At 43.2% G+C, this 23,590-nt stretch overlaps 1 protein-coding gene across 1 annotated transcript; it reads right to left on the reverse strand.

Annotated features, from left to right (window-relative positions):
* Positions 1-14,452: 14,452 nt before the first annotated feature.
* LOC121578468 (RING finger protein 223-like) lies at positions 14,453-15,151 on the reverse strand. The gene has a single exon (XM_041892842.1). It carries the CDS (start codon positions 15,149-15,151, stop codon positions 14,453-14,455), a length of 699 nt encoding a protein of 232 aa, XP_041748776.1.
* Positions 15,152-23,590: the final 8,439 nt, after the last annotated feature.

Genomic DNA, 23,590 nt, shown 5'->3' on the forward strand with positions numbered 1-23,590 from the left:
CTGGGAAGGCTTTCCACTAGATGTTGGAACATTGCTGTGGAGAATTGCTTCCATTCAGCCACAAGAGCATTCGTGAGGTCGGGCACTGATGTTGGGCGATTAGGCCTGGCTCGCAGTCGGCGTTCCAATTCATCCTGAAGGTGTTCGACGGGGTTGAGGTCAGGGCTCTGTGTTGAGGTCAGGACCCAGATTTGTCCGTCGGACTGCCAGATGGTGCGTGATTCATCACTCCAGAGAATGCGTTTCCACTGCACCAGAGTCAAATGGCGGTGAGCTTTACACCACTCCAGCTGACTCTTGGCATTGCGCATGGTGATCTCAGGCTTGTGTGTGGCTGCTCGGCCATAGAAACCCATTTCATGAAGCTCCCAACGAACAGTTCTTGTGCTGACGTTGCTTCCAGAGGCAGTTTGGAACTCGGTAGTGAGTGTTGCCACCAAGGACAGACGATTTTTATGCGTTTCAGCACTCGGCGGTCCCGTTCTGTGAGCTTGTGTGGCCTACCACTTCACGGCTAAACCGTTGTTGCTCCTAGACGTTTCCACTTCACAATAACAGCACTTACAGTTGACCGGGGCAGCTCTAGCAGGGCAGAAATTTGACGAACTGACTTGTCGGTAAGGTGGCATCCTATGATGGTGCCACGTTGAAAGTCACTGAGCTCTTCAGTAAGGCCATTCTACTGCCAATGTTTGTCTATGGAGATTGCATGGCGGTGTGCTTGATTTTATACACCTGTCAGCAACGGGTGTGGCTGAAATTAGCCGAATCCATTAATTTGAAGGGGTGTCCACATACTTTTGTGTATATTGTATTTGATATAATTGTTGCATAGAAGTGGCCTACACCATTTGTGTTGACCATGTACATTCACATTATTTTTTAAAATCCCTTTTACAAGTACATAATATTTTGTACAAGTACACAAATTTCTCCCGTTTGCATGCATGACAAAGCAAAGACATGGTGTAGCTTCTCTCCAAGCATTAACATAAACCTACCTGCCTGACTGACATCTTTGACTTACACTTAACCCTGACACATACTCCACATGGACTTTCTACATACAAATTGCATTGATTTTACATTGCACATTTATCAAAAATAGGCTCTCTGGTTGCCTTCCAAATGTTCTTGATAAAACTTAAAAACTGACATGCTGACTGAATTAAATCACAACAAATGCATTTTACAAGAACCAAATACTCTGTTTTACACACATGAAGGCACCACATAGTCATGCCTACCATGTTGCTGTAAAGTGACATTAACATACTGCACAGTCTAGTAGTCTCTATGGTCCTCTGTTCACCCAGAAAAATGTTAGCCCTGCTATTTAGGTGTGTTTAATGCAATCTGAGAAATGTTTCCACACTGAACATATAATCACTAAATTAGAAAATATCTCACTGTCAAAACATATATAATTTACCAGCTCAAGCTTCCCGTTGAGTAAAACATTAGGGGCCGGTGTCCCAGATACAGGTTAAGCCTAGTCCTGGACTAAAAAGCACTTTCGATGGAAATTCTCCATTAAGCATGCTTTTTAGTCCAGGACTAGACTTAATCTGTATCCGGAAAACCGGCCCATGTGGATTACAATACTTATGAACTTAACCACTACTGTACTGCCAGTAAACACTATGTTATGATATGGCAATTACTACTGTGATTGAGATATAAATGGTTGTTAGTGTTACTTCATTGTATGAAACTGTTATGACACTGCTATGGTCCCCAAGTGAAAATGTCTGGAAAGGTTCCCCTAGAAGCAATAGCTACATATCATGCCTCGTCTTCAGTTGAATCATTCAGGTCTTCAGCTTCCCTTCTCTTCACCACATAGCGTCGAAGATACTGGATGGCAGATATGGCACTCACATTTGCCAGCAGAGCTGAACAATAGTTCAGAGAGAGGTATTTACAGTATTTGGAATCTGTCCCACAATTATACTAGCCTGTTCCCAGTTCTGTTTGTCCTGGCATGGCAATTCCACAAGGAGTTGGCAAGAGCAGAAACATACTGTCACCCTGGCTACAATTATACATGTGTAGTTGAAGATATACAGTATCAACTTATCTATATTCCATTTGTATACATAAGAAAATAATCAATACAATAGAAAACGGATATAAAAACCAATGATAATTAATGACAGTGTTATTTTAGCAATAGTAAGCGGTTGGATGGATTTACCTGCTTTCCATGTGTCTACAGCCATAGGATCAGCTGACCTCAGTACCCAGGAGGCTAAGGCAATGCAGACCAGACACATGTCAGACTGCCTCAGCGAGAAGAGGATGCCATGTTTCTCTATCGGAGGGAAAACATATACAGGGATGAGTCAATGAAAATACATTGATTGACACGTGTAATGTATAGAATTTGTATGTACACATGTATGTGTGTGTACTACATGTAAAGGATCAACCATCTCACATCACTGGATAACACTTACTTGATACTGAGACGGTTGTCTGTAGGCTTTTGAAACGTCTTTGCTTCTCTGAAAGCTGTCTGAAGATCTGGTGTCAGAGGTGAATGACCTCAGGAGGAGGATGGGAGGTCCTGGTTGCCGCGTTGACAATTGTATCAGCTTGGCTGCTTGGTGTAATGGGAGGTGGCCGAGCCCTCTGAGCCTGACCCAGAGCTGGAGACACCCAGGCACCAGACCTCCAGCACCAGCTACTGTTAGTGCTGCCCTTTCCTGGGAAGCGGATCCTCCTCAGGGAGAGCAGGCTCTTCCAGTTCCCTCTCCAGCCTCTCTGGCTATAGAAATTAGTGTTTGGTGGGTATCCATCTGGGGCTGCAGAAGAGGAGGAGGGCAACACAGCTTCTTTGGCCTGGATGTCTGAGTGAGTGACCACTTGGATAGGGCAGCAGTCATCCTCCTCCTCAGATTCGAGATATGCGTCTTGTAGTGGGAAGAGAAGATCTTCCAGTTCGGGGAACACGAGGTCTCGTACAGCCGAGCGGGAGCAAGAAAAGATGGGTACTGGTTCTCCTTCACCATGCTGTGACTTCTGGACCAGGGGAGGAAATAACACTCCAGCTCCGTACTTAGAGAGAGTGTAGTTGTAACAGGTCTCAGGCACTGACATAGACATCAGGGACTCATAGGCAGAGAGGACATCCTCTGTGAACAGGTATTCATATCATTCTGGGAAGGTGATTCTGAAGAGCTTGTCCAGTTTGTCTGTTTTGGGTAGAATTGGGGAGGGAGTTCTGCTCATCCTATCAATCATTGCAAGAACATGATACTCCGTCAAGTCCAAGTCCTGACAGCTGTTGAGAAATAATCTATTTTCAGCTTCCTTGAGTATGTCCTTCAGCTCAATCTTGACCTCCAGAGCTTGTACGTTGTGCATCTCTGGTAGTTGCATCTCAACCTCCTGAGGTTGTACATTGTGCATGTATTTTGGTTGCATCTCGTCATTCAGAGCTTGGACATTGTGCATGTCTTTTACTTCCAGAGCTTGTTCATTGCCAAACTCCTCCAGCTGCATTTCTACCTCCGGTACCTCCAGGGCTTCATCTCAACCTCTAGAGCTTGTACAATGGGCACGTCCTTTAGCTGCATCTCAACCTCAAGATGTTGTACATTGTTCATATCCTGTAGATGCAGCTCTACCTCCGCTGTCTCCAGAGCTTGTTCATTGTGCATGTCTTTCAGCTGCATCTTAACCTTAGCTACCTCCAGAGCTTGCACAATGTTGTGCATGCTTCTGCTCTTCTTGATCCCTTTCAGGCATGTAGCTTCTGGGAGGAGGCTGGTGTTGGAGATGCCTTCTTTATTGGGGATGCTGTCTTCAGAGGAGGAGGATAGTGCTGCAAGCTCCTCACAGTCAACAGGAGTGGCCAGGCCAGTACTGGAGTCTGTTTCTTCCTCCTGTGAGATGGTTTCTGAGCAGGGTGACTCTGGTCTACTTTCTGTTTCTGTTAGGGTCACTGTTACTTCGGAAAGAGGAAGAGACATCGGAAAAGGTGTAGGTTCATCTTCTGATATATTAGTCTTTGCTAAATGTTCACAGTCTGTAAGTGTCCCACCAACTCTGTGTGATGGTGTCTCGTAAGTCATGTGGGAGTCAGGGCTGTCATTTGAATCAGCCGGCACTGAGCTTTCCTCTGATATTGGGTTACTGTTACCACGACCAGTGGAGGGACATGTTTTGACAGGCTGGTCAGCTGTGTTTTCATAACCTTCACATTGTGGCGGCACGGGGCAATTTAGACCATCTTCCTCAATTAGTGGCTTTGAATCAGCAGTGACAATATGTGCGGGCAGAGAGAGTGGAATCTATCTTACTGGAGAGTGTGTTAGTATAAGCGGTATCCTCCATTTCTGTGGCTGAGACATACTCCTCTTCAGAATCATAGCTGGTGCTGGTGGTGTAAAATAATTCCACTTCCTCGTTTGAGTCCCCAGAATCAGAGCGGTGAAGTTGTGGTGAATCTTTGTCGCTCTGTGCAAATAATAGGTATTGTAGTTTGGATAATGGATGGTCTACTGACCTTTTTAAGTCAAGCGCTGAGTTGTAATTTTCCTGTTTGTTCCCCTCAATTAATGACTCTGGGGTGAGCACTTCTGAAGAGTCATCCCACTCCAAGGGCAACTCCGTAGAAAGGTTAGCTTCTTCCCTGAATGATGATGAAGAGCTTAACTCTGAAAAGAGAGGCGGTAACTCTGAATAGCTTACATGTATTTTGGGAAACTCTATATAGACCTCTCTTTGAGAATTAATTGGGAACGTATAAGTGTTTGGCAGTAGCTTTGACTTATAGCATGACTGTGTAATAAACTCCTTCATAGTCTCCTGTCCGTCAGATTCATCCATTCTCTCTCTCTGACTCACTCTCAGAGGGAGGGTCTGGCCCCTCTGACGTGTGAACCCTGGGGACCGAAATCCTATAAGCTTGTTTTTATTTATTTTTACCGCGGTGGCAGCATGCACTCTGTGCAGCGCTGGACTGTCGTTCACGGTCACAAACCAGCGCTCTTTCTCTCCCCTTGGCACCTCTATGGTGTCCCTCTTGCATAATATAGCTGTTTCGGTGTGGCAGTCCAGCTGCTCCTGGCTGATATTTTGTGCTGGGTACAGGTCCTGGGGTGACAGTGGCACAGACAGTAGGGTGAGGGGTGTTGAGATGGCATTTAATGTACTAGTGCCACCTTTGCTTGGCAGCTCTCCATCGAATCCTTTGATATTTGAGACATCACAGGCTCCAGAGAAGTCACTGTTAGCTATGCACGTGTTGCTAGAAGATTCTGGAACTGAACCCAGATTATTTGTTACGTCCTGTTTCCTTAAGATCTCCTCTGTGATCTGCAGTCTCTCCTGGGGTTTCTTCTACCAACTCTTGTGGTGAGGCTGTTTTCTCTATAGTAACCAGAATCTGACTCTTTCTGTGGCTGGGGGGAGTTGTCAGAGACTCTGTCCAGGAGAGCACCACCCTCCTCCTTAGTTAAGCTCAATTGATCATTTAGTTGTGTTTCTTCAGAGCCACTCTCACCAACCTTTACAGGCAGGTCTGTGCAGATGATATCCTCTCTGAGGGTAGCCTCTTCCTCAGAACTGGGCTGAGATGGGATGGCAGTGTTTGGAGCTGCATTCTGCTGCTGTAGGTCATCTTGGACACTGTCTAGGGCCAGACACACTGGACTCCCAGAATCCTCTGGTTCCTCTTCACTGAGGCCTGAATCATCTGAACCTGCAAGCTCAGGCTGTGGTAAGGAGCATTCGTCACTCTCCTCATAGAAGCTGTCCCAGTCACGCTTCGCTATGTGCACACTGTGGTCTAAGTCGTCCATGGCAACGTTTACAGGCTCCTGCATCTGTAAACAACACAACATTTAAGGTTAGTTAAAAGGTCAAAGTTGAAAGGTCATAGAATGATCTACTATTGTTACTTGGAGGGAGTAACCTAAGGCACATTGTTTATGCATCTCACTAATTATAACGACATATATTTTATCGGAAGATACAGTTGAAGTTGGAAGTTTACATACACTTAGGTTGGTAACTCGTTTTTCAACCACTCCACAAATTTTTTGTTAACAAACTATAGTTTTGGCAAGTCGGTTAGGACATCTACTTTGTGCATGACACAAGTAATTTTTCCAACAATTGTTTACAGACAGATTATGTCACTTATAATTCACTGTATCACAATTCCAGTGGGTCAGAAGTTGGCTGTGCCTTTAAACAGCTTGGAAAATTCCAGAAAATGATGTCATGACTTTAGAAGCTTCTGATAGGCTAATTGACATAATTTGAGTCAATTGGAGGTGTACCTGTGGATGTATTTCAAGGCCTACCTTCAAACTCAGTACCTCTTTGCTTGACATCATGGGAAAATCTAAAGAAATCAGTCAGCCAAACGCCTGAAGGTACCACGTTCATCTGTACAAACAATAGTACGCAACTATAAACACCATGGGACCACGCAGCCATCTTACCTCTCAGGAAGGAGATGAACGTACTTTGGTGCGAAAAGTGCAAATAAATCCCAGAATAACAGCAAAGGACCTTGTGAAGATGCTGGAGGAAACAGGTACAAAAGTATCTATATCCACAGTAAAATGAGTCCTATATCGACATAACCTGAAAGGCCGCTCAGCAAGGAAGAAGCCACTGCTCCAAAACCGCCATAAAAAAGCCAGACTACGGTTTGCAACTGCCCATGGGGACAAAGATCGTACTTTTTGGAAAAATTTCCTCTGGTCTGATGAAACAAAAATAGAACTGTTTGGCCATAATGACCATCGTTATGTTTGGAGGAAAAAGGGGAAGGCTTGCAAGCCGAAGAACACCACCCCAACCGTGAAGCACGGGGGTGGCAGCATCATGCTGTGGGGGTGCTTTGCTGCAGGAGGGACTGGTGCACTTCACAAAATAGATGGCATCATGAGGAAGGAAAATTATGTGGATATATTGAAGCAACCAACATCAGTCAGGAAGTTAAAGCTTGGTCGCAAATGGGTCTTCCAAATGGACAATGACCCCAAGCATACTTCCAAAGTTGTGGCAAAATGGCTTAAGGACAACAAAGTCAAGGTATTGGAGTGGCCATCACATAGCCCTGACCTCAATCCTATAAAACATTTGTGGGCAGAACTGAAAAAGTGTGTGCGAGCAAGGAGGCCTACAAACCTGACTCAGTTACACCAGCTCTGTCAGGAGGAAATGGCCAAAATTCACCCAACTTATTGTGGGAAGCTTGTGGAAGGCTACCCGAAACGTTTGACCCAAGTTAAACAATTTAAAGGCAATGCTACCAAATACTAATTGAGTGTATGTAAACTTCTGACCCACTGGGAATGTGATGAAAGAAATAAAAGCTGAAATAAATCCTTCTCTCTACTATTATTCTGACATTACACATTCTTAAAATAAAGTGGTGATCCTAACTGACCTAAGACAGGGAAGTTTTACTAGGATTAAATGCCAGGAATTGTGAAAAATTGAGTTTAAATGTATTTGTCTAAGGTGTACAGTGAGGGAAAAAAGTATTTGATCCCCTGCTGATTTTGTACGTTTGCCCACTGACAAATAAATGATCAGTCTATAATTTTAATGGTAGGTTTATTTGAACAGTGAGAGACAGAATAACAACAAAAAATCAAGAAAAACGCATGTCAAAAATTGTATAAATTGATTTGCATTTTAATGAGGGAAATAAGTATTTGACCCCCTCTCAATCAGAAAGATTTCTGGCTCCCAGGTGTCTTTTATACAGGTAACGAGCTGAGATTAGGAGCACACTCTTAAAGGGAGTGCTCCTAATCTCAGTTTGTTACCTGTATAAAAGACACCTGTCCACAGAAGCAATCAATCAATCAGATTCCAAACTTTCCACCATGGCCAAGACCAAAGAGCTCTCCAAGGATGTCAGGGACAAGATTGTAGACCTACACAAGGCTGGAATGGGCTACAAGACCATCGCCAAGCAGCTTGGTGAGAAGGTAACAACAGTTGGTGCGTTTATTCGCAAATGGAAGAAACACAAAATAACTGTCAATCTCCCTCGGCCTGGGGCTCCATGCAAGATCTCACCTCGTGGAGTTGCAATGATCATGAGAACGGTGAGGAATCAGCCCAGAACTACACAGGAGGATCTTGCCAATGATCTCAAGGCAGCTGGGACCATAGTCACCAAGAAAACAATTGGTAACACACTACGCCGTGAAGGCAACAAAGGAGTGGCTCAAGGGTTTTTCCACCAAGTACTAAGTCATGTTTTGCAGAGGGGTCAAATACTTATTTCCCTCGTTAAAATGCAAATCAATTTATAACATTTTTGACATGTGTTTTTCTGGATTATTTTGTTGTTATTCTGTCTCTCACTGTTCAAATAAACCTACCATTAAAATTACAGACTGATCATTTCTTTGTCAGTGGGCAAACGTACAAAATCAGCAGGGGATCAAATACTTTTTTCCCTCACTGTATGTAAACTTCCGACTTCAACTGTATAATTGAATACTTTTTAAGAAACGTTAAATAAAAAAATAGTATTTCTTTTTGAATGTTTTTCTGCAAAATGTGTTAAACATTTACAAAAATTAAGTTATTCCATACATCAAGCACAATGCTGTACAGAATATGTTGAAAATGTTGACTATAAATGGTGCCCTCTTGCCATTTCAGAGCTAGAACTAGTGTTTGATCTGTCTTGGGGTGTTGCTGTGATGACCTCACTGCCCTCCTCTCGTTCTACATGAAAGCTAACTATTTCAAGCAGTAACTTGTGGAAATCTACACACTGCAGATCAGTTCATGTAAAAACATTATGGAGTAATATGCGTCAGGGGAACATGGCAGTTCCAGTTCCATAACAGACTCCCAAAATACTCCCGGAAAACTGGTCATGTGATCAGAGTTGGGCAGCCACACTACTATAACCTTCCACCTACCTACAATATCACAACATGCTCTGCTTACTATAAGCACTAGGGGTGGATTCCAACATATCACCTTTTCCACAGTGAAGTTTATGAAATGCTGGCCTTATAATTTGGGATGAAATTTGGAGACCCAATCTAGGCTTCTGTAGTCATGCGCAAAAAGACAGTATCGCATCAAACCTACCTGAGTTGATTTATGATTTTTAGAATGTTTTAATTATATGAGCAAACTTTTCACAGTATTTTTTTTCAATTTCTATCGCACATACATTTATAACTGTCACTGACTTTAGAATTTATTTCCTTACATTTTGCATCTTTGCATTACATTGTTAGTTTACCATTCTTTAATTTGTCACATTCGTGTGGTTGTTCCTGAGGATTGCTAGCAATAGTGGATCATATTAGGCTAACGTAGTTGTGCAATCATTTGAATCATTATGGAATGCAGACCATACTAGCAGTTTAAACCTGGCGCACGGTTCACCATGACAGTTCCATGATTAGTGAGGAATCTGGATTATTAGGGAAGATGTATAGGACTACTGTTCAAACCCTATTGTACCCTTTTCTCACCTTCCAATATTTAATGGCTTGAACAATTGAATATGGCAACTTTCAGGATGAATCAAACCACTGTAAAGGCTCTCCAATTCAAAAATACTTTCCTAGCCCTAAATAATACACATCAGAGTATTTTTTAAACTACCAATTGGTGCTGAAAAGGAGATTAATATATGTGTATTTATATGGCTTTCTTTCATTGATCCCTAATATTCTGAACCATTCCCTCCATACAGTGCATTCAGAATGTATTCAGACCCCTTCACTTTTTCCACATTTTGTTACGTTACAGCCTTATTCTAAAATTGATTAAATGTTTTCCCTCATCAATCTACACACAATACACCATAATGACAAAGCAAAAACAGGTTTTTAGAAATATTTGCAAATTTATTAAAAATAAAAAACGGAACTTATTAACATAAGTATTCAGACCCTTTGCTATGAGACTCGAAATTGAGCTCAGTTGCATCCTGTTTCCATTGATCATCCTTGAGATGTTTCTACAACTTGATTGGAGTCCACCTGTGGTAAATGCAATTGATTGGACATGATTTAGAAAGGCACACACCTGTCTATTTTAGGTCCCACAGTTGACAGTGCATGTCAGAGCAGAAACCAAGCAATGAGGTCGAAGGAATTGTCCGTAGAGCTCCGAGACAGGATTGTGTCGAGGCAGAGATCTGGGGAAGGGTAACAAAAAAATTCTGCAGCATTGAAGGTCCCCAAGAACACAGTGGCCTCCATCATTCTTAAATGGAAGAAGTTTGGAACCACCAAGACTCTTCCTAGAGCTGTCCGCCCGACCAAACTGAGCAATTGGTGGAGAAGGTCCTTGGTCACTCTGACAGAGCTCCAGAGTTCCTCTGTGGAGATGGGAGAACGTTCCAGAAGGACAACCATATCTGCAGCACTCCACCAATCAGGCCTTTATGGTAGAGTGGCCAGACGGAAGCCACTCCTCAGTAAAAGGCACATGACAGCCTGCTTGGAGTTTGCCAAAATGCACCTAAAGGACCATTAGAAACAAGATTCCCTGGTCTGATGAAACCAAGATTGAACTCTTCAGCGTGAATACCAAGCGTCATATCTGGAGGAAACCAGGCACCGCTCATCACCTGGCCAATACCATCCCTATGGTGATGCATGGTGGTGGCAGCATCATGCTGTGGAGATGTTTTTCAGCGGCAGGGACTGGGAGACTAGTCAGGATCGAGGGAAAGATGAATGGAGCAAAGTACAGAGAAATCCTTGATAAAAACTTGCTCCAGAGCGCTCAGGACCTCAGACTGGGGCGAATGTTCACCTTCCAACAGGACAACAACCCTAAGCACACAGCCAAGACAACGCAGGAATGGCTTCGGGACAAGTCTCTGAATGTCCTTGAGTGGCCCAGCCAGAGCCTGGACTTGAACCCGATTGAGACCTGAAAATAGCTGTGCAGCGACGCTCCCCATCCAACCTGACAGAGCTTGAGATGATCTGCAGAGAAGAATGGGAGAAACTCCCCAAATACAGGTGTGCCAAGCTTGGTGGTCCTCTGTAGCTCAATTGGTAGAGCATGGCACTTGTAACGCCAGGGTAGTGGGTTCGTTCCCCGGGACCACCCATACGTAAAAATGTATGCACACATGACTGTAAGTCGCTTTGGATAAAAGCGTCTGCTAAATGGCATATTATTATTATTATTATTATTAATCAAGAAGACTCGAGGCCATAAACGCTGCCAAAGATGCTTCAACAAAGTACTGAGTAAAAGGTCTGAATACTTATGTAAATGTGGTATTTCAGTTTTTTATTTGTAATACATTTGCACATTATGGGGTATTGTGTGTAGATTGATGAGGGGGGGAAAAGTATTTAATCAATTTTAGCATAAAGCTGTAACGTATCAAAATGTGGAAAAAGTGAAAGGGTCTGAATACTTTACGAATGCACTGTATTTGCACATTATTCTTTAAAAAATTATTCAAGCTCTGTCAAGTTGGTTGTTGATCATTGCTAGACAGCCATTTGCAAGTCTTGCCATAGATTTTCAAGACGATATAAGTCAAAACTGTAACTAGGCCACTCAGTAACATTCAATGTCGTCTTGGTAAGCAACTCCAGAGTATATTTGGCCTTGTGTTTTAGGTTATTGTCTCTCTGAAATATGAATTTTTCTCCCAGTGTCTGTTGGAAAGCAGACTGAACCAGGTTTTCCTCTAGGATTTTGCCTGTGCTTAGCTCAATTCCGTTTCTTTTTATGCTAAAAAACTCCTTAATCCTTGCCGATGACAAGCATACCCATAACATGGATTTGCCCCAAACATAACGCTTTGTATTCAGGACATACATTTAATTTCTTTGCCACATTTTTAGCAGTTTTACTTTAGTGCCTTATTGCAAACAGGATACATGTTTAGGAATATTTTTTATTCTGTACAGGCTTCCTTCTTTTTACGCAGTCATTTAGGTTAGTATTGTGTAGTAACTTCAATGTTGATCCCATCCTGTTTTCTATCACAGCCATTCAATTCTGTAACTGTTTTAAAATCACCATTGGCCTCATGGTGAAATCCCTGAGCGGCTTCTTTCCTCTCCGTCAAATAAGTTAGAAAGGACGCCTGTATCTTTATAGTGACTGGGTGTATTGAAACACCATCCAAAGTGTAATTAATAACTTCACCATGCTCAAAGGAATATTAATGTCTGTTTTTATTTTTTACCCATCTACCAATAGGAGCCCTTCTTTGCGAGGCATTGGAAAACCTCCCTGGTCTTTGTGGTTGAATCTGTGTTTGAAATTCACTGCTCGACTGAGGGACCTTAAAGATAATTGTATGTGTGGGGTACAATACCAATTCAAAAACTATTATTGCTCAGAGTGAGTCCATGCAACTTATGAGACTTGTTAAGCAAATGTTTACTCCTGAATTTATTTAGGCTTGCCATAACAAAGGGGTTGAATACTTTCCTCAATGATTTTCATTTTGTATTCATTTGTAAAAATATCTACAAACATAATTTCACTTTGACATTATGGAGTATTGTGTGTAGCCAGTGACACAACATCTACATTTAATACATTTTAAATTCAGGCTGTAACTCATCAAAATGTGGAAAAAGTCAAGGGGTGTGAATACTTTCTGAAGGCACTGTATATTCTAGAGTCTGTCGAGAAACTTGTAATTAAAAAGGTATAACACATTTAAAGGGATGAAAACTCCATGAGTAAATCTGTTGGCCAGCAAGTGGGAGGGTTTTCAGCAGTTTAATTAAAAGTATTCAGCGTGCGCAAGGGAACCACTTCTGCAAAGCCCATTACGCACCTGTATAAGGTAAGTCTGAATATCAACTACTGAGAAGTGCGTAGGAAACTGCGTACATTTCCTAAGTCTGAATCGGGCCCTAGAAGCATACTCTGCATACTAGAAAAACCTCAAGGTAAAAATTCTAGTAGCATGTGCAGTCTTGTTAGACATAATGTAACACATCATCGCTCTGCATCAACTTTGACGCACAGTCCATACCCATGTAAACCGAAGTTGTCCAAAAGCAATACATTGTTAGCATATCTTTTGTTTACACATACAAAGATATACGTGATTATTAAGTATGCATTAAAATAGTTTTAATACGTCCAACCCCTCCAAGTGAACGAGTTCAGATAACATTCAACAGCTGCTGATGATGCCATGTCCTTTCTTGAGAACGCTTTTTGCAATGAAAGTCAAATGGGCTGTCAGTGTTCAAATGTACTGTGCATTGTTGTGTGCACTGTGATGCCTTGTAGGCTAGTGGAAGCATTTGTCAAAAAGCACAACACAGGTCCATAAGTAGGCCCTCACCTCTACCATTAAGTTAGTATGGGAACTGTATAGTAGGCTATATTATGTGTGATGTAGGTGTTCCATGCTAATGTGTAGTGTCTATTCAGCAAGAACTGTCCTGCAGCAGTGACATGCTGTGTGTGGTCCCCCTGCCCTTGCCAGTGGTGTGGCAGAGTCAGAGTGGGGCCTGGCCATTACCCATGTTATAAATAGACCTGTAGTAGTGTGTCTGCCTGCTGGTCACATGTAGGGCCACTGTCTGGGTGCCCTTCCACACTTGTAACATAAATAGAAGCCCCTCTGAAGTGGAAGAGGTAAGACAGGATCAGTAGTATAATTACCTATTACCTTACACCAGTACTGACTTACACAATAATAGTGAGCATATATCTAAACAGATGCAGTGATAAAGATTCTAGTTAGCTACCCTAAAAAATATATTTTAATTTGGTACATGATTTAAGCTCAAAATATTTAACATAAAACAATATCATATAAAACAAGAACCATGTGAGGGAAAAGTCACATGCTTTAGTAAATAATTGACCATTAGCCTAATTTAAAACAATACATAAGGTGATGATCAGGGAATAATCAACAACACGTTCAAGATCACATAATAAGATCCTTCCACTTTTTTGTTCCATGTAGCCTACAGACTACAGTACAGTGTGTCTTGGTGTAGTTGTCTGAAGAACATTCCAGAAAAGCAAACAAGTGTATGTGATGCTAGCCTACAACAGTCCAATCTTGTAGGGAGAGACCAAATTAGTAAATGAAGGTGGTTGCTTTTTTGAAGTGTTCAAGTGGGATATTGCCCTAAAATGTTTATTCTGTCCTACTGAGCCCCTTACTTTATGTTCGTATTCTTATCTTTTATTATTTATTGTTGTTGAATTGTCGAAAAGGAACCTGCAAGTAAGCCTTTCGTTGGACGGTGTATCCTGTACATACGACTAATACAAAACTTGAAACTATGAAGGTCTTTTAATAGCAAAAAATAAAAGTCCTCTGTACAAACAAAGCCAGCTTGTCTATTAGTCTCATCCTTTGGCAATCCTGAGAGAACATTCTGACAGTTTCCTGGTGTGTAAGTCCCAATGTGACCTGCAATAAATGTGTCCACCCTGTGCTGTACATAGGGAGTGTCAGTGTCCATTGCTTCCTGTCTCACTGTGGCAGCTGGGTGACTGTGAAGGGTGTAGAGGCCTGCCCCACGGTGGCAGGAGCCATGCTTTTGAAACAGTGAACCGATCCCGTGCTGAAGATACAATGCATCGGCCACATGATGACACACACTAGCATGACCAGCAGCACCGCGATCAGCACCAGCCGCTTCCAGTCTGAGAAGAGGCTGCAGAGGCATTGTCTGGCCCAGACGAATCTCCTTCTGTCAGCCTCAGTCTGTCTGGACGCAGCCTCCTCCTGGATTATCCCGATGTTGATACAAATACAGGTGGAGGTGCCGACTGGATGGAGAAGGTCAGGGCTGCCGGGGCTGGAGTAACACAGCTTCTTCCCATCCAGCCACACCCTCTCCTCCTGCTGCAGGTGGGTGGGCAGCCGGCCCAGCACCTCCAGACTTGTGAGGAGGGCGGGGGGGCCACTGGCAGGGATGGAGGTGGGGTGCCTGCAGAGGGGGCAAGGGATCTGGCCCACCTCCTGTTCCACAGACACCACCATAACCCGGGTGACACACTCCAGGCAGAAGGTGTGGGTGCAGTCCAGCAGCTTGGGTGTCTTGAAGACATTGTCGTAGGTGTTGAAACAGATTAAGCACTCTGGCTTGTCCTCGCCAGAGGAAGGGTCCGTCTCCTCCTCGGGCACTGGGTCCGGGGCCTGTGTGTGCCAGACCTTGGGGGCCTTCATGGTTCACTCTCCATCTGGTTCTGTTATGCACCTACAGGAAAATATGCCAAATATAAATGTTTCGGTTTTAAACAGAGGGTGACCGTTTGAAAATGTTTAATTTGGTATTCTGTTTTGTTTGTACACCCTGAAGATAAAGAAAGGATAGGCTTAGGGTGTCCGATTAGCCACATTGATTCCTTGAGGTCAGGACAATACCAAGGCAAACTTCTCTCTTCAAATATTACATAGAGATACACATTAAAGATTAGACTGTGTTTGTTCACTTTCTTCATGACTTGCATCTCTTATCTTGTACTGAACGTGTTCAATTGAGTATTTCATTGATTCAACTATGCCAACCAACACTTAAACATTACTATCTTGGTTTTTGTTTTGTGGTGAACGTTTGGTTGTTTTTAACATTTACGTTATTGTACATTAGACATTTAAATTGTCTTGCGTATTCTGTCTGTTCTTGTCATTGTCACAGTTGACAATGTAAAGGAAACAAAGGAAAGTGTTACAGAAATCCCCATTTCCTTATTGATCTCGGTCCTTAAGTGTAGCTAACAGGTGAGTGAGGTCTTTGTTAACAGCCCAGAGGGAAGTTGACAGGCGTCATTTCATGTCCAGCAGATTAATCATTAAAGGATAAATTGTCTTTTTTACAACCAAATCTCTATTTTCGATGTAAATGGTATATTATAGAAAGGTCCAGACACCTTTTTTGTGATTTCAAGTTTTTAAGAAAGTTACCCAAAACAGCAAAACACTTCCTCATTCTGGTTGTGTGGTATGGGGGCCCGAATAAAACTTGAACAAAGGCTCCAAAAGCACCCAAATACGTCCTTTTAGAAACAGCAAAGCTCTCAGTATAGTGATGCAGGTCTTTAGATGTTGTACACATGAAATTGTGTCATTCCAAACTTTTTCCGCAATGTTATATCCCTTTTGCGCGACTCGACGTTTCCCGTATTCAGCTGTTCCAGTCGCCATGTATCCTGCTGCTACAGGTAACTGCCAAAATAAAGGAACAACCAACAAAGTGTCTTAGTAGGGCGTTGGGTCACTATGAGCCACCAGAACAGCTACAATGCGCCCTAGTATAGATTAGGGCTGACCCCAATTAGTCGACAGGCTGTTGGTCGACCAAGCTTTTTTTTAAAATAGCAAATATACACTACCAGTCAAATGTTTTAGAACACCTACTCATTCAAGGTTTTTTCTTTATTTTTACTATTTTCTACATTGTAGCATAAGAGTGAAGATGTCAAAACTATGAAATAACACATATGGAAACACAAAAAAGTGTTAAACAAATTAAAATATATTTTATATTTGAGATTCTTCAAATAGCCACCATTTGCCTTTATGACAGCTTTGCACACTCTTGGCACTCTTGGTCAGGGAGGTGACCAAGAACCCGATGGTCACTCTGACAGAGCTCCAGAGTTCCTCTGTGGAGATGGGAGAACCTTCCAGAAGGACAACCATCTCTGCACCACTCCAACAATCGGGCGTTTATGGTAGAGTGGCCAGACGGAAGCAACTCCTCAGTAAAAGGCACATGAAAGCCCGCTTGGAGTTTTCCAAAAGGCACCTAAAGGACACTCAGACCATGAGAAACAAGATTATCTGGTCTGATGAAACCAAGATTGAACTCTTTGGCCTGAATGCCAAGCGTCATGTCTGGAGGAAAACTGGCACCATCCATATGGTGAAGCATTGTGGTGGCAGCATCATGTTGTTGGGATGTTTTTCAGCAACAGGGACTTGGAGACTAGTCAGGATCGAAGGAAAGATGAACAGAGCAAAGTACAGAGAGATCCTTGATGAAAACCTGCTCCAGAGCGCTCAGGACCTCAGACTGGGGCGAAGGTTCACCTTCCAACAGGACAACGACCCTAAGCACACAGCCAAGACAACGCAGGAGTGGCTTCGGGACAAGTCTCTGAATGTCCTTGAGGGGCCCAGCCAGAGCTCGGACTTGAACCTGACCGAAAATCTCTGGAAAGACATGAAAATAGCTGTGCAGCGACGCTCCCCATCCAATCTGAGAGCTTGAGAGATTCTGCAGAGAAGAATGGGAGAAACTCCCCGAATACAGCTGCCAAGCTTGTAGCGTCATACCCAAGAAGACTCAAGGCTGTAATCGCTGCCAAAGGTGCTTCAACAAAGTACTGAGTAATGGGTCTGAATACTTATGTAAATGTGATATTTCCGTTTTTTTATTTGTAATAAATTTGCTGCATTTTCTAAAAACCTGTTTTTGCGTTGGCATTATGGGGTAATGTGTGTTGATTGATGAGGGGAAAAAACAATTAAATCTATTTTAGAATAAGGCTGTAACGTAACAAAATGTGGAAAAAGTCAAGGGGTCTGAATACTTTCCGAATGCACTGTATATGGAAAAATACACATTTAAAAATTTCGGCCAATCGATTGGTTGAAAGAACAGACAGCTTTCGGTCGACCAAGATTTGTTTGTTTGTCGGGGACTGCCCTAGTATAGATTCTACAAATGTCTGGAACTTCCTGTGTGGAAGCACTCCATGCTTTCAATATACTTTGTATCCCAGTGGTCCTCTGTAGCTCAGCTGGTAGAGCACGGCGCTTGTAACGCCAAGGTAGTGGGTTCGATCCCCGGGACCACCCATACACAAAAAAAAAAATATGTATGCACGCATGACTGTAAGTCGCTTTGGATAAAAGCGTCTGCTAAATGGCATATTATTATTATTATTTATTATTATCCCTCATTTACTCAAGTGTTTCCTTTATTTTGGCAGTTACCTGTAGAATGGACAGAGGTATCACTCGAGTTGCAACAAAAAATGATATAGAACGTTGCGGATAAAGTACAAAAAAAATATATATGTGAAATCACAAAAAAGGAGTCTGGACCCTTCTATAACAACCATTTACATAAAAAGTTGAGATTTGGTTGTAAAAAATATAACTTTTCCTTTAAGTTTACGGTCTACTTTCTGACTCTCCCTCCCTTCTATAGATGGAGCAACATGAAAAACTATAACACATTTTTATAAAATGAGGAAGACTATTGCCATCTGTTTTACTAGTGACTGTCAGCTATCAATTTACAAATATGGAGATGTTCTAGCTTGATAGCAGCTTTAGTCGAATATAAGTTAACATGCATTACCATAACATATTAGGAGAAAGCTTATTTTAAGACTTCTTGACAGTGCCATTTCACAACAACAAACAGATGGAGGATAGAAACAACTTATCATTCAGTCCGGAAACCAATCATTTCAAATGAGTAGTATAGTCCTTACCTGCAGGGAGTGGTATTAGTAGTAGTATTGATTCAATGTCTTATATTTCTAGAGGGGTTTTCCTGGGGTCTGTATTTGGGACACTGATGGAGCATCAACAGCAATGACCTTAATCTTGTCTTTATTATCCTTCAGGTAATATCTCAGTCACTCTCTCCTCTCTCTGACTCCTTCAGGTATTATCTCAGTCACTCTCTCCTCTCTCTGACTCCTTCAGGTAATATCTCAGTCACTCTCTCCTCTCTCTGACTCCTTCAGGTAATATCTCAGTCACTCTCTCCTCTCTCTGACTCCTTCAGGTAATATCTCAGGCACTCTCTCCTCTCTCTGACTCCTTCAGGTAATATCTCAGTCACTCTCTCCTCTCTCTGACTCCTTCAGGTATTATCTCAGTCACTCTCTCCGCTCTCTGACTCCTTCAGGTATTATCTCAGTCACTCTCTCCTCTCTCTGACTCCTTCAGGTATTATCTCAGGCACTCTCTCCTCTCTCTGACTCCTTCAGGTATTATCTCAGGCACTCTCTCCGCTCTCTGACTCCTTCAGGTATTATCTCAGGCACTCTCTCCTCTCTCTGACTCCTTCAGGTATTATCTCAGGCACTCTCTCCGCTCTCTGACTCCTTCAGGTAATAGCTTAGTCACACTCTCTCTCTCCCTTTCCTCGCTCTCAATGAACTAACAGTCCAGTCTCACCTGCAGTGCTCACACTCTGGAGGGGAGAAAGGAGGAGGGAGGGAAATACCAAGGAGGAAGAGACTGGAAAAAAAACAAAGCACTCACTCACTCTCTCTGTCACACACACACATCCTGCCATATAACAGTGACAAAGCATTTCATGAAAGTTTCGTTGATAATCCTTTACCGAGGGAGTGAGACTATTATTAATTAAGACAGCTTTCTTGTATGACAGTGTAGTATGGGTGTGAATGGAAAAAATGCAAATACATGGGGATCCTAATGGATTTGATCTAGTATTACCCATTCATGATTTTTTTGTTTTTACTAAGACAAAAACAGGCCACATTAAAAAAATCGGCTTGCGGGCCGCTTGTGGCCCATGTGCTGTATGTTTGAGACACTTACATCACCCAGGTATGTCTACCAAAACAAACAATTCCTTAAAAACAAACAACTCCACCAGTCATCAAAGCCAGAAGGTCATAATTAAGTGAAGCCAGTGTTGGGAGGATATTTTGGCACGGGTGTTGTTAGGCCCGAGACGAAGTCGAGGGCTGGCATACCGTGCTAAATTATCCTCCAAACACCGGCTTCGAGGGCATTATCACTTTTATACAACGGGTTACCAACATATTAAAATAATGATTTACATATTTTCATAAAAAACGTTATTTTGATAAATGTATTCATACTATTTCATCCTTTCACAAGATATAGTGCCGACACAAATCTATGGTTGCTACCCAAGCCGGCTGGTTGTTCATTCTATCGGTTCAGTTGCCAGAGACGTGACCCAGTCGTTCAGTCTTTTTGTTCTGTATCTATTGACGCGACCCAGTCGTTCGTTCTAAATGTTCCATTGCCATACTGGCTGGCAACGTTCTTATCCCTTGCTTGCTATCTAGCCAACTACGGCTAACCTACTGTCAAGTCAAACAGTGCAGCCAGAATAACAGCAAAGTAGCTGCATTTGCGTTTGTTTAAGCTGTTTTCTAGTGACATTTATTTGGATACATCCATAACAATGAGCTAATGATGCACGATTCCGCCTGGCATAGAAAATGTGCTCTTTCGTCAGCACACTGTTGTTCGAGGAGCTAGCCAACAACCCAACTAACACAATCATTTCAAACTGAAGCTGGAACGACAGCAAACTAGCGCCACTTCATTTCATTTTACCTGTTGTTTTTTTTTACATTTCTTTGTATGTTATATATATATATATATATATATATATATATATATATATATATATATATATTTATATATATATCATGATTTTGACTGGCTGAGGAAAGCTGCCTGCCTGTCTCATCCCGACTCCTGACACGGTCATTACTATGGGACAGCTGGAGATCGAATTTGAATATTGAAACAATGTTGCAAATGTCGGCTAGACACACAGCAAGGTTTATACAAATCTCCGCTGTTGAAAACTAAATGTTAGTCTAAAAGAAATGTGAGTGTCACGCCCTGACTCAGGGGACTCGTATATGTTGAGTCAGGGTGTGTAGTTTCTATGTTGTGTATTTCTATGTTGTAGTTCTAGTATGTCTAGATCTATGTTGGCCGGTGTGGTTCCCAATCAGAGGCAGCTGTCGCTCGTTGTCTCTGATTGGGGACCATACTTAGGCAGCCTATTGGCACTAGTGGGTTGTGGGATCTTGTTCCGTGTAAGGTATGTTTTGTGTTCTACCTTGGACTTCACGTTTCGTTTAGTTTGTTGTTTTGTCGTGGTGTTTATTCAGTATAAAATAAACATGTACGCATATCACGCTGCGCCTTGGTCTGACCCGTCTATGAACGAACGTGACAGAAGATCCCACCAAATGAGGACCAAGCAGCGTGCCCAGGAAGAGCGAATTGCCATGTCACAGGTGGGCAAATTGTGGTCATGGGAAGAGATATTCGCAGGGTAAGGGCCATGGGCGAAGGTAGATGCCCAGGCAGGAGAGGAGCAACGGCAACACGGAAGCCGGCCGAGGAGGAGGCCCGAGAAGCAGCCCCAATAAAAAATGTTGGGGGGGCTAAAGGGGTGGTCGGGGAGCGTGAGAGAAGAGCCCCGACCACTGCACCCGGTTGGTTTTCAGTTTGGGTCCCTACGACCTTGGGAGGAGTCGGAGGATGACGACGACGACGAGTTTCTGTTCTCTAACTCGTGGGGGCTCCCGGAGGAGTCCTCACGGGAAGAGGAGTGCCGACGACGGAGACCCGAGAGGCAACCCCAAGAACATTTTGGGGGGGGAAACACGGTGTGGATGACGAGGCAGCAGGAGGCTGCGACAGGGCGGATCTGCAGGTTAGGAGAGGAGGCCACCATGTTACGGGGGCTATTGGTTCAGGCGCTACAGGAGGCTAAAAGGGAGAAGGAAAGTGTAGAGGCACGGCGAGAGGAGCTGGTTAGGCAGCAGAGGGAGCGGGGGTTAATAAAGGAACCCAGTCCCGCTCCTCGCACCAAGCAAGTGGTGCGTGTCGCCAGTCCGGTCCGGCCCGTTCCTGCTCCCCGCACTAAGGCAGTGGTGCGTGTTCCCAGTACGGCCCGACCCGTTCCTGCTCCTCGCACCAAGCCAGTGGTGTGCGTCGCCAGCCCGGTCCGGCCTGTTCCTATCCCTCGCACCAAGCCAGTGGTGCGCGTCGCCAGCCCGGTCCGGCCTGTTCCTGTCCCTCGCACCAAGCCAGTGGTGCGCTTCGCCAGCCCGGCCCGGCCTGTTCCTGACCCTCGCACCAAGCCAGTGGTGCGCGTCGCAAGCTGGCCCGGCCTGTTCCTGCCCCTCGCACCAAGCCAGTGGTGCGCGTCGCCAGCCCGGGCCGGCCTGTTCCTGTCCCTCGCACCAAGCCAGTGGTGCGCGTCGCCAGCCCGGTCCGGCCTGTTCCTGCCCCTCGCACCAAGCCAGTGGTGCGCGCCGCCAGCCCGGTCCGGCCTGTTCCTTCCCCTCGCACCAAGCCAGTGGTGCGCTAATAAGCATGCACCCATTAAGAAAATGACTGTAACAATGCAAAAGAATGGCAAATAAGTCTGGCTGCACAACCGATTGGCAAATGTATTGCAAATTGAGAAATCATGTGACTAAACTGAATAAAAAGAAGAAACTACACTATGAAACAAAGATAAATTACATAAAGAATGATAGTAAAAAGCTTTGGAGCTTTAAATGAAATTTTGGGAAGAAAGGCAAACTCAGCTCCATCATTAATTGAATCAGATGGCTCATCATCACAAAACCAACTGATATTGCCAACTACTTTAATGATTTTTTCATTGGCAAGATTGGCAAACTTAGGCATGACATGCCAGCAACAATTGCTGACACTACACATCCAAGTATATCTGACCAAATTATGAAAGACAAATCATTGTAATTTTGAATTCCGTAAAGTGAGTGTGGAAGAGGTGAAAAAAGTATTGTTGTCTATCAACAATGACAAGCCACCGGGGTCTGACAACTTGGATGGAAAATTACTGAGGATAATAGCGGACGATATTGGCACTCCTATTTCCCATATTTTCAATTTAAGCCTACTACAATGTGTGTGCCCCCAGGCTTGGAGGGAAGCAAAAGTAATTCCGCTACCTTAGAATAGTAAAGCCCCCTTTACTGGCTCAAATAGCCAACCAATTAACCTGTTACCAACCCTTAGTAAACTATTGGAAAAAATGGTGTTTGACCAGATACAATGCTATTTTACAGTAAACAAATTGACAACAAACTTTCAGAGAGAAGGACATTCAACAAGCACAGCACTTACACAAATTACTGATGATTGGCTGCGAGAAATTGATGATAAAAAGATTGTGGAGGCTGTTTTGTTAGACTTCAGTGCGGCTTTTGACATTATCGATCATAGTCTGCTGCTGGAAAAACGTAAATGTTATGGCTTTACTCCACCTGCTAAACTGTGGATACAGAGAACACCTGTCTAACAGAACACTGAGGGTGTTCTTTAATGGAAGCCTCTCCAACATAATCCAGGTATAATCAGGAATTCCCCAGGGCAGCTGTCTAGGCCCATTACTTTATTCAATCTTTACTAATGACATGCCACTGGCTTTGAGTAAAGCCAGGGTGTCTATGTATGCGGATGACTCAACACTATACATGTCAGCTACTACAGTGACTGAAATGACTGCAACACTTAACAAAGAGTTGCAGTTAGTTTCAGAGTGGGTGGCAAGGAATAAGTTTGTCCTAAATATTTATAAAACTAAAAGCATTGTATTTGGGACAAATCATTCACTATACCCTAAACCTCAACTAAATCTTGTAATAAATAATGTGGAAATTGAGCAAGACTAAACTGCTTGGAGTAACCCTGGATTGTAAACTGTCATGGTCAAAACATATTGATACAACAGTAGCTAAGATGGGGAGAAATATGTCCATAATAAAGCCACAAAAAAGGAATTGCAATTGGCTCAGAACAGGGCAGCACGGCTGGCCCTTGGATGTACACATAGAGCTAATATTAATAATATGCATG

The sequence above is a fragment of the Coregonus clupeaformis genome, chromosome 12, assembly GCF_020615455.1.
Source record: "Coregonus clupeaformis isolate EN_2021a chromosome 12, ASM2061545v1, whole genome shotgun sequence".
Taxonomy (NCBI): Eukaryota; Metazoa; Chordata; class Actinopteri; order Salmoniformes; family Salmonidae; genus Coregonus; species Coregonus clupeaformis.

Bases quoted from the DNA above. Each gene is read 5' to 3' on its own strand.
- LOC121578468 (XM_041892842.1), bottom strand. From the start codon at position 15,151: ATGAAGGCCCCCAAGGTCTGGCACACACAGGCCCCGGACCCAGTGCCC.